Source organism: Pelobates fuscus, chromosome 3 (genome assembly GCF_036172605.1).
Source record: "Pelobates fuscus isolate aPelFus1 chromosome 3, aPelFus1.pri, whole genome shotgun sequence".
Taxonomy (NCBI): Eukaryota; Metazoa; Chordata; class Amphibia; order Anura; family Pelobatidae; genus Pelobates; species Pelobates fuscus.
The window spans coordinates 161,162,011-161,178,405 of record NC_086319.1 but is presented as its reverse complement, the minus strand read 5'-3'; the positions used below and the strand labels follow the sequence as shown (position 1 = coordinate 161,178,405).

Here is a 16,395-nt window from a genome sequence, read left to right as displayed (position 1 = left end):
TGGCTGGGAGACATAGGGACACTGGGAGACATGGGGACATTGAGAGACATGGGGACACAGAGACATGGGGACATTGAGAGACATGGGGACACAGAGACATGGGGACACAGAGACATGGGGACACAGAGACATGGGGACACAGAGACATGGGGACACAGACACTAGCTGGGAGTCATGGGGACATTGAGATACATGGGGGCACAGAGACATGGATGGGGACACAGACATGGGGACACAGAGACAAGGGGACACTGGGAGACATGGGGCACTTGTGGACATAGACATGGGGACACAGACATTTGCAGACACTGGGAGACATGGAGACACTAAGGACATAGGGCCATGGGGACACAGACACTGGGAGACATGGGAACACTGAGACACTAGGGACACTGGCGGGGAAACATAGGGACACTGAGAGACATGGGGACACTGGCTGGGAGTCATGGGGACATTGGGAGACATGGGGCCATTGAGAGACATGGGGACACAGAGACACGGGGACACAGATACTGGGAGACTAGGGGACACTGGGAGCCATGGTGACACAGACATTTGGGGAAACTAAAACACTAGGGACACTGAAAGACATGGGGACACAGACACTAGGGACACTGGCTGGGAGGCATGGGGACACAGACACTTGGGGACACTGGGAGACATGGGGCACTTGTGGACATAGACATGGGGACACAGACATTTGGGGACACTGGGAGACATCGGGACACTAAGGACACATAGACATGGGGACACAGACACTGGGAGACATGGGGAAACTGAGACACTGGCTGGGAGACATAGGGACACTGGGAGACATGGGGACACTGAGACACTGGCTGGGAGTCATGGGGACACTGAGAGACATGGGGACACTGAGAGACATGTGTCCACATGTCTCCCTGCTGCCTTTCCCCCCATCCTTCACATATCTGAGCTGTAGTCTGTCTCTGAAGACTGGGAGCTGCTGTCTGGACTCTCTGTGCTGTGTAGCTGCTCCCCCGCGGATCAGTGAGTAGAGAGAGGCAGGGAGATGCTGTAACTTCCTATCCCTGCCTCTCTCCACACACAGTGACCCCTACTGGCCGGTGCTGGTATTGCAGAGTAATCTCCGTTTATACGGAGAAAAATATTTGCATTTGTATTGCTGGTATTACTGCAGTACCATCACGGCCAGGCAGCCTCCAATACCAGCTGTGCCTTAAAATATCAATCAGGTGGTAAACCTAAGAGTAGTCTGTAAAAACCAAAATGTAAAAAAAAAAAAAAAAAAAAAAATTATTTTTTTTTACAATGGGCCTATTCCATGGGCCTGGGCCTGGAGCTGCAGCTCCATCAGCCCCTATGTTAATCCGGCCCTGCTCTAGGGCACTTCACACTTGAACCAAGAGAATTTGTTGGCTTTGATTTTGTGAGTGAGATCTACTATACCCCTTGTTTAACTCTCTGTACATTTTAACACTACTACACAATTAACTCTTGTTTTTGTTTGTTTTTTTAATTCTTTATTTTTGTTGTGCAGGTGGGTACAAGGAATCAATAGACGCCACAACAGCGTATTGCAAGAAAGACATTGGTTAAACAGTGGCATGAGAGACTGCACATTTTTTACATTTTTAACAAGCTTGGTTGAACAGTGGAATTGTTAGAGTAAGGTTAAATACCATACAGTAAGATAATCATTGCTTAACTCGTCTAAATCGGCATTTATGCTAGGTATATGTAAGAGAAATAAAACATTGAGCTTATTTTTGTCGTTTAACCAGGAGCTAAGGCCAACATTAAGCACAGATTTCTATAGGTTTCATGAAGTTTGTCCACCAGGGGACAGCAGTGCATTGGCCATACATGTAGACTCAGACATTTTAGTCGCTTTAAGCAGAAAGAAAGATTATAAATCACAAAACTATATCACAATGCAAATTTGTCCCACTTGCTCCCATCTTTAAGCGCCATAAGCAATAGTGATTAACTGTGACTTTGCAACATTCGATAAAATAGCATGTAGTATACTAAGAGCTAGGTAGCCTATTAGTCGCGCATATTGTCATTTCAGTATGCCATCTCGATACAAATGTCCCCTTTTACCCTATACCAGTGGACGGCAGGCTGTTAGCATAGGTTTGAGAGCAGTCCGAGGCTTTCCACGTGGGGGTCATCTCTTGTGCTGCGGCTGTACAATTCCGGCTGCGAGCAGTCTCTTGAGCTGGTCCCCCAGCTTGTCTGCTTGCGTCGGGGCATTGCTGGGTGTGGGCAGTCGTTCGTCCGGGGATTTTCTCTGCTGGTTGTGGACTCTTAAGAGGGTGATTGCTGGCGCCTGAGGGGCGAGCCGTCGCTGCTTTAATTTCTGTCTTCGTCCCCTTCTGGAGGGCGCCCTGGGGGCTTGTTGTGGGTACTCACTCAGGTGCCGCCGGGTAGCTGGTCGGATCCATGCTGCTGCCGCTCGAACTGCTTGTTTGAAGGCCCGGACCCTGTAACGGAGTTTTGACCATAAGTTGGAGCAGAGTCGGTCAAAGAACTCCCGGGTGTGTCTGGGTGGAGTGGAAAGGGTGCTGCTTGTTCCATGTTTCGTCTTCTTTAACTCCTTCGCTGTGTGCCTTTCTTTGCTGCGTTGTGGCTGCATCAGGCCACATGTAGTGGTGCGCGGTTTGTCCGCCATCTTGGGCCATTCTGCTTGGAGGTTCATCTGCTATGATGCCTCTGTGTGTTGTGTCCTGTGCTGGTGGGGACCGGGATATCCACCGCCGGTCCAGGGGGGGGGGGGGGAGCGATGTGTGAGTATCCCCTCTTCAGCCTGAGAACTGGGAGAGCGGCCGTCTCTCCGCGGCTCCCACCCGTGCAGGCCGCGGATTGTGAAGCGGGCAATTTAGTGGCGGGGAGCCCCGAATCGGGTATCTCCGGACTCCGCATCACCTCCTGGGTGTGAGGGTAGTTGTCCGCTGCGGGCACGAAGCGGTGGTCGGGCGTAATGCCCAGAATCAGGGCTTCAGGTGTGGGAGCTCCCAACATGTACGTCTTGCTCGTTCGGCTGGTAAGCTCCGCCCCAACTCTTGTTTTTTAACTTTTTGTTTGCCATAGGCTTATTAGACCTCACAATAGATAAGTATTGCCATATAGTGTTCAATCTTTTGTATAGATTACTTGCTGATGCTCTAAATCGTCTGAATCGTGGGATGGCACCCTAGCACCATAATCACTTATGTGAGAGATTAATGTTTTGTCTCAGTGAAATATTACCTGAGACACACAGGAGAATTTTAGAGCAATTGTTATATATGTATGCGTACACATTTTTAACACGATAACGTAATTATATGATCTATTACACTAAAATACAATCAGCATGCAGTATCCATACAATATTTCTTTTTCTTCCTTAATAGTATACATGACAATAAGCGTGAGGATCGAGTGTGGGATTTTTTCTGTCAGAACACATTTAGCAATCCTGGAAGCTGTACCTGGTCTGGTTATGCTAATAATTTTGATGAAGAACTCTATTTCATATGTCCCTTTGGCTCTGTCCTCAGGGGCATGGAGAGCTCACATGATAACTCGAAGGAGGACAGAAGGTAAACCTGCCTATTTATTCTGTATTCACTGTGTAAAACTGGCTGCTAGAGTAAAAGCTTCCCTTCCCCCCTCTGTGTGCTCAGTAACTATTTCCTCTGCAAATTCCTCCCATCCTGCTACCTTCCCCCCTTCCCATCGAGCAAGCCTTGTGTAACAAATTCCTGTGTTAAAGGAACAGCTTCCTTTACTATCTCCTCCCCCACTTCCTTTGTGCAACTAAAAGCTCTATAGAAACATGCCACGTGTAGTAAAATGGAGCTAGAAAGGGGCTGGGATACAAAGAAATGTCATGTGATGATGCTGTGAAGACCCCTTAGACTGTTAACCAATTGATGAATGTATACTTTATGTTAACTGTGACTCTGTACATGACGTATTTCTGCTTTAAAAGGGAATTGCACCCCCTGCAATAAAGGGCACTCTGGAGTTCTTCATAAACCTGCAATGTGTCCGGTGTGATTTACTTCCAGAAGACATGCGCACAATCAATTTATAAAGTAGTAGATAGACAAATAATCAAACGCTTGATTTGATCTACCTCAAAAGCAGCTGACACCCCCACAGCTCCTCTCCAGCAATGGGCGCGCTCCCAGACACCTCAATCCGCTCCGGCAACGGACCAGTGGGATATCGGCACTCTGCTACAGAGGCAGGTACCATACAAAATGGCGGCCACTGACGGCACTGACACCCACACATCTCCTGACTTACCAAGCCAGACACACATCCCAGCAACAAAAGGGGAACCACACTTCATGACTGGGGATATCCCTGGAGGCACAGTCCCTGCCACTAAGCAGGATCTTCACAACATGCAAAATACTTTGTTGGAAATACAGAGGATCCTAAGTGCAGACATGACCTCCCTAAAATCTAATATGCAGCAGCTCAGTGACAGGACAACCTTGACTGAAGGGCACATTGGGAAACTTTAAAATTAAGTAACTGAATTGAAAACCGCAATGGTCCACTTACAAACAACTCAGCAGGCTATGTCACTACAAATGACTGCACTGGAAGATAGGTACCGCCGCAACCACCTTAAAATCCACAGGGTGCCTCCCCCCCCCCCGAGATCAACGCAGAGGAACTACCTCACTATATAAGAAGACTAATTGCTTCACTGTCACCACCAGCGCTACCCAAGAAATTCACTATAAATGGACTGTACCGACTGCCTACCATCACTAAGACGGCAGCCCCTATCACTGGTGACGTCATCCTCCGATGCTGTACACCACAAGATAAGGGCCATATCATGGCAGCAGTGAGGGATAAAACCCCATTACTATTTGAAGATTCGCACTTAACCTTCTACCAGGACCTCACTAAAACTACACTTCAATGGCGTAAATCACTGCAGTCACTCACCAGCCGACTACGTTCTGCAGGGGAAACATACAGATGGGGCACGCCAAGATCCCTACTAAACACACACAACGGGACGACCCACAAGCTCACAACTGAATCGTAAGCACCTGCAATACTCCGCACACTGGGCCTTACCGAAGCCTCAACCGCAACCTCTGCACCCCAAGTCGAACACACCTGGGACCCTGAGTCAACGATTCCATTCGTACCAAGAACCATACCAACTACCTGACTGATCAAGAAGAGGGCGCAGCTACCCCACACCGAGGAACAAACTTTGCTAGACCACAAATGTTCTTGGTTTATACTATACCTAATACTAACCTCTGTTCAGACTTCTCTTAACTTAATGGTCAATTACTAGTGATGTTGCGAACATAAAATTTTCGGTTCGCGAACGGCGAACGCGAACTTCCGCAAATGTTCGCGAACGGGCGAACCGGGCGAACCGCCATAGACTTCAATGGGCAGGCGAATTTTAAAACCTACAGGAACTCTTTCTGGCCACAATAGTGATGGAAAAGTTGTTTCAAGGGGACTAATACCTGGACTGTGGCATGCCGGAGGGGGATCCATGGCAAAACTCCAATGGAAAATTACATAGTTGATGCAGAGTCTGGTTTTAATCCATAAAGGGCATAAATCACCTAACATTCCTAAATTGTTTGGAATAACGTGCTTTAAAACATCAGGTATGATGTTGTATCGATCAGGTAGTGTAAGGGTTACGCCCGCTTCACAGTGACAGACCAAACTCCCCGTTTAACGCACCGCAAACAACCGCAAACAGTCCATTTGCACAACCGCAAACTCCCCATTTGCACAAGGTTGGATACTAAGCTAGCAATGTCCCGTTCCTTGTCCTCACTGATGTCATGGAAGGCCTCTTCCTCCACCCAGCCACGTACAACACCAGGGGTCCCCGAAAGGTGACAACAAGCCCTCTGTATTTTTTTTTTTTTAATGTACACTACTGTTACACCAGATATGAGTTGCACTGGTGTGACACTGTGCCCTGGCAGGCCCTGAAACGTACACTAGTGAAGGAAACTGACTGCTATTATATTACAGTCAAAAAAGTTTAGTTTTTTTTTAAATGCAAGCTATTGTGACACCAGATATGAGTGGTAGCACTGGGCAAGTGGGCACAGTATACGCTGTGAGCCTGACACACATGCTGGCAGACAACTAACTGCTATTCAATCTATTACAGTCAAAATTTTATTTATTTTTTAAAAATGTACACTACTGTTACACCAGATATGAGTTGCACTGATGTGACACTGTGCCCTGGCAGGCCCTGAAACGCACACTAGTGAAGGAAACTGACTGCTATTATATTACAGTCAAAAAAGTTTTGTTTTGTTAAATGCAAGCTATTGTGACACCAGTGAGTGAGTGGTGGCACTGGGCAGGCCCTGAAACGCACACTAGTGAAGGAAACTGACTGCTATTATATTACGGTCAAAAAAGTTTTTGTTTTGTTTTTTAAATGCAAGCTATTGTGACACCAGTGAGTAAGTGGTGGCACTGGGCAAGTGGGCACAGTATACGCTGTGAGCCTGACACACACGCTGGCAGGCAGGCAACTGCAATTAGATTACACAGAAAAAAAAAAAGCAGACTGACGTTCTAGCCCTAAAAAGGGCTTTTTGGGGTGCTGTCCTTACAGCAGAGATCAGATGAGTCCTTCAGGACTGTAGTGGACACTGAATACACTAGCCTAGCTATCAATTTCCCTACACTGTTACACTGTCCCTACTCTCACTAAGAATGGAGCTTCACAATGAATGTAAAATGGATGCTGTCCAGGAGGTGGGAGGGTCTGCTGCTGATTGGCTGGAATGTGTCTGCTGACTGTGAGGTACAGGGTCAAAGTTTACTCAATGATGACGAATAGGGGGCGGACCGAACAGCGCATGTGTTCGCCGTCCGTGGCGAACAAGCGATGTTCGCCGGGAACTATTTGCCGGCGAACAGTTCGGGACATCACTATTAATTACCCTACTATTACCCGTTCTATATACTAACAGACCCTGAGAGGGGCAGTCTCAGACCCGTCTTGCATACACACATTAGACACACCCACAAAAGATTTACAACCCCCCCCCCCCCATGCCTCCTTGGTTAGGGGTACTTACCTACTAGGGTAACCAAAACAAGCCTCAGGTCACCACCACTAACACCATGATTGCCCATATGCTTCCCTCATCAGAGATTTTTTTTTTTATATAATTCTTTATTTTGTTTGTGCATAGGATTAACAATAACTATATTGCATTTTGTGCCACAACAGCGCTTTTGTTTTTGTTTTCAACAAGGAAATCAGTATGGCTCAGTTTAGACCTGCACAGTTTTTAGTAAGTTATTCAAGCATAGCGTGTCCGCTATAGGACAGTGATGGTGAGCACATTGTACATTGTACAGTTAGTACATTAATTCGTGTAGCAGTTGAAGGTATTCTGAGTTTAGTACAGTATGATATAACATATTAAGTACAGTATGATATAACATATTAACCTGGCTCAACGCAGTTATACTATGATTACAGAAGAAAACTCGTGTCGTAAGTAGCTCCTATTTGTCTAGCATATGCTCGTTAGTTGACGACATTTGAGAACTTTCTGTGTGTTGGTGGGTCCTGGTGCTTGGGGGGGGGATATGGATTGTGCCCCTTAGCCTTCAGGTGTGGTGTTAGTGTTGGGCATAGGGCCTAGGTGGTTCGTACTTGGGTGTTCTCGTTTTTATTATTTTTGTGCCCTGCATGCCAAGTGGTTACGTACGTGGTACATGTGAGTTTATGACCCCTAACCAAAAGGGGGTCGCAGGGGGGGGAGGTGAGTGGTGATGGCCACTGTGTGGGCCTTGTTTGCGGTGGTGGTCAGTGTAAGGTGTAGGCTAGCCGCTGGTGGGCGTGTCGACCTTCGGTGTGTAGCACCCCGGGGGGGGTGAGGGACACGTTGTGAAACTGGGAGATGTAACATAAATATTAGACATTCAAAAACTCTATTGTATTAACAAAACAAGTAGGTAAACGTTGCGCCTGTGTGCTGTTGGAGTCATGTGGTATCTATCGGGGCGCCTCTTCCTCGGGGTGTGAAGGGGACAGTGCTTGTTGGGTCCCAGTTATGAGAGGTGGTGGGTGCATCACATGTGCCAGGTTCCGGTGGGAGCCCCAGTGCTTGAAGGAATGGGTATGCCTCCTGTATGGAGGTGAGTTTGAGAGTGGTACCGTTTTGGTCCACTATCAGGGCTTTAGGCATTGTCCAGCGGTAGGTCACATTGGCGTCACGTAGGCGGCGGGTCACTGGTCCCAGGGATCTCCTCCACTGAAGGGTGGGCTTGGTCAGGTCCGGGTAGAAAGTGGGACTGGCATTTTCAAAGTCTAGCGGTGTTTTGCCTCTTGTAGCGGCAAAAATGTTGTTTCTATCCGCTAGGGTTTGGCACCGCAGGATCACGTCGCTGTTTGTTAGGGGAGGTACCAGACTTGGTTTACTGGTGCGAAAAATCCCTGCAAAGGTCAGCTTCTTTGCCTGCGAGTGTGGTAGTAAGGTTGCAAAGAGGCGTCTGAGGTAGTGTGGTAATTCAGAGAGATTTACATCGTCGGGGATGCCTCTTATTTTTACATTGTTTCTGCGGTTTCTGTCTTCTGCCGCAACCAGCTTGTTAAGCAGGGCAGAATGGGAGGTTTGAAGTTGTAGTACTGTTTCTTTAAGACTTGTCACCTCTTGCTGCATGTCTAAAATGTCCTCCCCCGTGGTTTGCACGCGGTCTGTCACTGCCTGTACCTCGGTGCGCATCAAGGTCATGTCCGCCGGAGACATCTGTTTCAGCTCTGCCAGGAGGTTCCTAATATCTAGTTTGGTGGCTGGGGTTAGTGCGTCGGGGTCCGGCTGCACGTCCACGTGTGACTGTGGGTCTATGATTACCCCTGATGGTTGCTCTGGTCCTGCGAGCTGGTGTCCTGTTCAGGCATGGCGGCCATCTTTGGGGCCGTGGAGCGCTGCAGCATTGTGCTGATGTCCTGGGTGTTTGTGCCTCCGCCTGTAGCTGCCCGTTGGGATCTCCGTCCCATGTTTGCCGGGTAGGTTGTCCCTCTCTCAGTGGGTGTTGTGGCGGCCGGGATCACCGCGTTGCGTAGCACTGCTTCAAGGGCCTTGTATGCTGGGTAGGCCCTGACCTTGCGGCGTGTTTTCTTGCCCGTCTGTGGGAATTGGAAGTGCATCGGTCGGTCACTACCGTTTCCCCCTTGCTCAGCTGTGTGTTTTCCTGACTGGGTCGGCTTGTTCAGCCCCTCATCAGAGATTTAATACACTACTACAACAAAATCTACTAGTACCCTTAGGTACAAACATCAGCCCACTCATGATCACCTAGTTTACTAACACTTAGCCTCCACATAATCTTAAACAGCATAGTACACTACCCAATCCAGACCAGAGAGAGAAAAATAACTCCCACAACGCAGAAACTACACATATCTTTCCCTCCTTCCCCCCGGGGGCTACACCCCTGATACAAGCTGGGGATAGGATAAAGACGCTGCCCTGGAGTCTGCCCTGATGTCTTGAGTGGCTGCCCTGATGTCTTAAGTACCTACCGAATCACTCTTACATGGTGGACTCCTGTATTTTATATGCTTTTGAGTCTGCTTATGTGCTTCTGCTTTTGTTTGAAGTAATAGAATACATTTGATGTTTTTCTTTATTTTACGTTCTTAAGAAATCTATACTCACAACAAGACTGGGTACAATGCGAATCACAGTTATTTACGGCTCTAAACCTCACATTAAGCCTAGTCTTGTCTTAGAAGCCTGTAACTTAACCATCTTGTAACTTAGCAATCCGCAGTACCTTCGTGCTGCCTACTAAAGATCATATACATTACTCTAACCGGAATTCTAGAATGTTAAGCTTTTCTCACCTACCGACCTTCACTTTTATTAGCATGTTATTTTAATATAAAAATGTGCACTTTCTCTATAAGCCATGATACTATTAATGTCTGTTGTTCTCATGCTTGGTATTGCTGTCGTGGCATATCCAGCCTATTTGTTATTACTTGCACAACAAAATAAATTTACGAATTTAATGCGTTCTCCGGGACGTTTCGTATTGCGAAAAATTCGTAAACCGAAACACGGTTTCCCATAGGAATGCATTGAAAACCAATTAAAGCGTTCCGGAGGTGAGAAAAAAGTCAAATAAAGTATTTTATCTGTTCAAAACTCTTTATAAAGTGCACTTTAAAGGCATAAATACTGTACAGGGACATGATTAATCAAGCAATAACATTTCAAACATCCAACTTTATGTTTTAAAACATCACACAGTAAAAGGCATGGAAACAACTAAGCTCAGCTCCCTACCTTTCCACTTCTTGAGATGCACCAAAAAGGCTCCAAAACCTGCTGCAAATGGCTCCAAAAGGCTCCAAAACTTGCTGCAAAGTGCTCAAAAAGGCTCCACAACTTGCTGCAAATGGCTCCAAAAGGCTCCACAACTTGCTGCAAATGGCTCCAAAAGGCTCCACAACTTGCTGCAAATGGCTCCAAAAGGCTCCACAAGGCTCCACAACTTGCTGCAAATGGCTCCAAAAGGCTCCACAACTTGCTGCAAATGGCTCCACAACTTACTGCAAGTGGCTTCAAAAGGCTCCACAACTTGCTGAAAATGGCTCCAAAAGGCTCCACAACTTGCTGAAAATGGCTCCAAAAGGCTCCACAAGGCTCCACAACTTGCTGCAAATGGCTCCAAAACCTCTCCAACACCTCCACACTACACACTCACGTGCTACCCACACTTCAGTATGCAGGGGGCGGAGCTATAAACTGGGAAACTTGTTTCGTATTGCGAAAAAAATACGTAAACCGAGGCATTTTTTTAAATGAATTTTTATACGTAAACCGAATTTTTCGTTTACCGAGGCATTCGTTAACCGAGGTTCCACTGCATATATATATATATATATATATATATATATATTTAGATATGATTTTTTTTTTTTTATGTTTTGAATTTAAAAAAATTTTTATCCAAAGATATTATAAATCATTTTAAAAGCTTAGAAAAAAAATATTAAGTTAAGGCCTTAATGTGAGTTATTTTTTTTTTAATAAAAATACCTGCAATATAAATCTATCATGTATAACAAATTCACTTGCAGATGGAAGTTTGAATGCTGTACAGGAGAAGTACAAGTCACAAGTAACTGCCAGTGGAGTGGCTATGTCAATGAGTTTGATGGGTACTTGAAATGGGATGCCTTACCCAACTTCTACCTGGTGGGTACAAGAAGCTACCATGACAATAGAAAAGAGTAAGTATACAGTAACTGTCCAAGTTGAATTAAGGTGAACTCTGACGGAGCTCCTGTACTCCAACGAGTACCTCCCCCAGTTCACTTCCTAGTCACTTGACAGGACCCTGGAGCACTTCAGACCCAGGCACTGAGGCTTGACTATAGTCTCTCTGGAGCTTTTCCACCCGACCAAGTTAAAGCTCTCCTTCCAAGTAGCGCCCCCTCTGCCTATTCCTATGCAGACCTTCTTCCAGGCAGGTATTGTCTTCTCTGCAGCTTTCCATCCAGGCAGGTATGCACCTCTGCTTGCAATGCGATAGCTCTTGTCTTTATAAAGACACTTGCAGCTCTTAGGCCTAGCTCTATTTGATTTGCCCCAGGGCTAGGGGGGTCATGCAGCCCGCAAACAGGTATGACAACTCGGTGACTGGGAACCCTAGAAATCCACATAGGACACACAGTTCTGAAAGTAACTAGCATACACTTCTTTATTTTTTTTACTTGGAAATAGCCCATATGCTCATTAACCTAAGATTGCTGTGACAACTTCCACAAAATACAAATAACCAGATCATAGACAACAGACAGCAACTTATAACAACACAATGACATATTTATAAAGGAGTGGGGAAGACAATAATTAACACAAAATATCTATCCTGCTTTCAGAAATTACAATATGCAAATCTACCTGAACGTGCATATTAACAAGCCTTGGTATTCAGGCAGTGCAGGCTCCATAGCCAAATCCACTTATTTGGTAACAAGCATCAGCAGGACAGGAGAGCACACAAAACAATTCCACATTCATGACACGTTGAGATCTGATCTCTCCTGTTGGGCCCATAGCCATCTCAGTTCAGGCTGCCCATAGATGGAACTGGGAATGGAGCTTAGGTGTTGGCTACAGCATATACCTCCCATGTATACTGTTCACATTGTATTAGCCACCTAGTTTTGTGCCATCTGCAAACACTGACACTGACCTTTAAAGCCTCTTTTAAGAGGAATTATAAATATGTTAAATAGAAGCAGTCAGAACAGAACCCCGAGGGACACCATTTTTAACTCTCTATACTCTGTCTTTATGCCAAAGACAAGAATTTTATTTTAAATTGAACACTAGCCTAATGTGTCAAACTGTATAGAATAACTTACAATAGTGATGGTGCGCAACAACAAAAATCGTATTCACTATCGACCTCTTATAGAGAGTGAAAGTAACCCTGTGTACATGAAATGAGGTGTTTACAGAGTGGAAATATAAATAATTGAAAAGCACAATCTGTAGGTATACTTGCAAACATGGAAATCACTCTGACACCTATTAAGGAGACAAAAACAGAAAGAGAGCTCCAAGTGCATCATAGTAATTTACTTATAAATATATAGAATAAAGCAAACAGAGGTGCCCTTTAGGTGTTACACTCACAAGATTGGAGTGGTAAAAGCACCACTCGTTGCTATAGCACTCAGGGAAGATCAGCCCCTAGAGTGCGTGGGATCCGTGGAAAGGAAGCTTGCAATCCGGATCTCAGGTAAGTATACTTTATTAATAGCAATTTAAAACAGCAAAACTTGTTGTGGAGGTAGTTAGTCCGCTCACCAGCCTCAGGAAACCGCAAAGAAAGTTCCATATACTCATGTAATGTAAAAAAAATCTCCCGGCTGCTATCCTGGCTGCTGTTGCCGACTGTCTCCAAATCACTTCCTGGTTCCGGGTCCGTAATGCATTTCGCCCCACCCACATTGCTTTGTCAAACGGCTGATGCTTTCTCCCACTGCCCTGTGTCTTATATACACCAGTCCATGTTACCAACCAGTTTAAAACCAATACAAACTTTCTCATCAACATTTCAAAGTCCAAAATAAGTCTCTTATTAGTAGCACTGCTGATCCCAGTGCTAATTGATAGAAATGGGGTCTCAGATATTCAAAACTATGAATATAAAAAAAAAAAAAAAAATGTAAAACTTGGAACAAAAATGGGTTATATTGCCTAAACCAATTTTTCACATATTTCTGTGGGCAATAAGAAACTCTACAAAACGTATTTTGTTCAATTAGCATTATAAATTTAAGTAAATATATACATTTAAAATTCTAAATAAAAAAGTAAGTTATTTTATGTTCAAATCGTTTTACCAGGATTTGTTTTTGTTGGTTGCTGCATGTACTAAGATCCTTCTCTCATTTGCGCCATCCTATTTATAATCGTTTTTTCTTTAGACTGTATAGAATGCCTTGGCAAAACCCAAGTGGATCACATCCACTGCAGCACCCTGGTCTATACTTCTTCACAATGTGCAGCACTAACATTCAGCATCTAAACGCCTGCATGCAGGGCCGGTGCAAGGATTTTTGACTACACAGGCGAAGATGCGTTTTGCCGCCCCTCCTCCCCCCCAAAAAATGCATCTTCACCTATGTGTCATGTAACCCCCCCTTTTGAATTTCTTACCCCCTTCAGTGTTTTATATCCTATCATTCGAATATCTTACTCCCCTTTTCTCCTTTATGTGTCTTACACCCGCTTTGCTGTGTTTTATCTCCTCGTGTTTCTCTTACAACCCATTTGTGTATTTTTTACTTACTCCAGCCCCTTTGTCTGTCTCTTTCTTCTCCCCAGCTCCTTTGTGTGGCTCTTTCTCCCCCAAAGTCCCTTTGTACGTCTCTTTCTCCCCACAACCCTTATGTATGTCTATGTGTCCTCCCTCAGCCCCTCTGTATGTCTCTTTGCCCCCCGTGTGCATTCAGCCTCTGTGACTTTCTTTGTGCCCCCCAGCATTCCTGTGTCTTTCAATGTCCCCCTCCCCTCCTGTGCCTTTAAATGTCCCCCACCTTTTATTGCCTCCCCTGAACCTTTTATTATCCCCCTCCCCTCCTGTACCTTTTATTGCCCCCCTCCCTCTTGTAACTCTTATTGTACCGCCCTCCCCTCCTGTAACTCTTATTGCCCCTCCATTTTCTCCTGTAATTCTTATTGCCCACCTCCCCTCCTGTAACTCTTCTAGTCCCCCTCCCCTACTGTAACTCTTCTTGTCCCTCCCCTCCTGTAACTCTTCTTGTCCCCCCCCCGCCTGTAACTCTTCGTCGCCCCCTGTAACTTTTATTGACCCCCCTCCTGTAACTCTTCGTCGCCCCTGTAACTCTTCTCTCCCCCCGTAACTTGTATTGTCCCCCCCCTCTTGTAACTCTTCTCTCCCCCGTAACTTGTATTGTGTCCCCCCTCCTGTAACTCTTCTCCCCACCACTGTAACTTTTATTGTGTCCCCCCTCCTGTAACTCTTCTCTCCCCCCCTGTAACTTTTATTGTGTCCCCCCTCCTGTAACTTTTCTCCCCACCCCTGTAACTTTTATTGTGTACCCCCTCCTGTAACTCTTCTCCCCACCCCTGTAACTTGTGTCCCCCCTCCTGTAACTCTTCTCCCCACCCCTGTTACTTTTATTGTGTCCCCCCTCCTGTAACTTTTCTCCCCACCCTGTAACTTTTCTTGTGTCCCCCCCTCCTGTAACTCTTCTCCCCACCCTGTAACTTGTATTGTCCTCCACTCCCCTCCTACCTTTCATTGTGCCCCCTTCTCTCTCCATGTAGCGTGGTTGAGCGGGCGGTACGCGGTAGAGGATCCTATTTCCTGTCCCGGTCTGACAGGAAGCAGTTTGTTGCATCTCCTGTCAGACCGGGTAAACCGCGGCCCGTCCGCTCGGCCACTCTACACGCAATGACCGGCAGGAGGGGAGCACTATGCAGGGTGCTCTCCTCCTGCCGGTCACCCGAGGATTGCGCCCCCCGGGCCGGTGCGCCCTAAGGCGGCTGCTTGTGCCACCTTATGGTAGCGCCGGCCCTGCCTGCATGCAGGCGCTGAATGTTCCTCCCTCGAGATGCATTGATTCAATACATCTTTATGAGGAGATGCTGATTGGCGCAGAACAACATTTTGCCATGCTTGCGCAATAGTCTCCCATTGCTTTCCTATATGAAGTTTGATGATGTCAGCCAAAAGAATGGCACCAGAAAAAAGAGTTTTACACTTTTTAAACCAGGGTTGAGGGAGCAGGGATCTAAATAATGGTTTCAATACTATAGTGTCAGGAATATACTATAGTGTTCCTTTAATATTATTATGAGTCACTTGAACTGTATATACATTTTTATTACATACCTTCTTTGTTATGATTCTACTACTCTTGCATCTCCACCCCCCTTTTCCTGTACTGAACCCCATATCTTTTCTGTTCAATCTTCATTTAGTAGACTTCTGTACACCCCCCCAGTAATTTAAAAAAATTCCTCCAACCTACTAGTCACCTCCCCCTAGAACAGCAGAAACGTGTTTAGGTGCAACCCATCATGACAATAGAGATTTTACCCAAGCACAAAATCGTCGCAGTGGGCTAAAAAAAAACTGAACCCTCCTTCTTACACCATGACTTTAGCCATGGATTAACCTGCCTAATCTCCTGCTGCCTTTTCACTGGCACAAGTTATATCTCAGCCAATACCACCAGTTTGTTTCCTTATTCCTTGAACTCATTCATCTCAGACTTTTTCACTGGTACCCATGCAGAGCATGACAGCTGGATCAGCTCCAGTCCCTCCCAATAATTGTAACAGGAACAGGGTGCCCTGTCTTTGACTTTGGATCCAGACCTGAACCTGCTATTGCATTTGTACCTTCTTCATACTAATAGAGTTCAGGAGCTACCACAGCAACTTGTTACCTTATGGCTACTCGCCTATCTGCCTGAGTGCAATGCTCTCCTACTCCTCACCCTTCACACCAGGGAGAGTACCGAGTCCCTATCACTCCCTCTCTGAGTAATACAAGCAGAGAAAGTGAGATTAAAATGACAATATGTGTGTGTCTGTGGATGTGTGCTAGTGTGTTTGTTTGTAAATGTGTGTATGAGTGTGGTTATCTTTGGATGTATGGTATTGCTTGCGTGTTAATGGATTTTTGTTAGTGTGTCTTTGTATGGTGCCTTGCAAAAGTATTCACCCCCCGTTGGCATTCATGTTCTGCTGCTGAACAACCTGGAATTAACATGGATTGTTTGAGGATTTGCATCATTTAATTTACAGAACATGCCCACAACTCAATGTGCATAACTATACACCCCCCTAAAGTCAATACTTTGAAGAGCCACCTTTT

At 45.8% G+C, this 16,395-nt stretch overlaps 1 protein-coding gene across 1 annotated transcript in view; it reads left to right on the top strand.

Annotated features, from left to right (window-relative positions):
• The window catches only part of LOC134600922 (hemagglutinin/amebocyte aggregation factor-like), a 45,142-nt gene that overhangs the window by 17,153 nt on the left and 11,594 nt on the right, over window positions 1-16,395 (top strand). Inside the window, exons 3-4 of the mRNA XM_063445309.1 lie at window positions 3,381-3,569; window positions 11,108-11,260. Coding sequence (XP_063301379.1) covers window positions 3,381-3,569; window positions 11,108-11,260 — 342 coding nt within the window. The remainder of the gene's footprint in view (window positions 1-3,380; window positions 3,570-11,107; window positions 11,261-16,395) is intronic.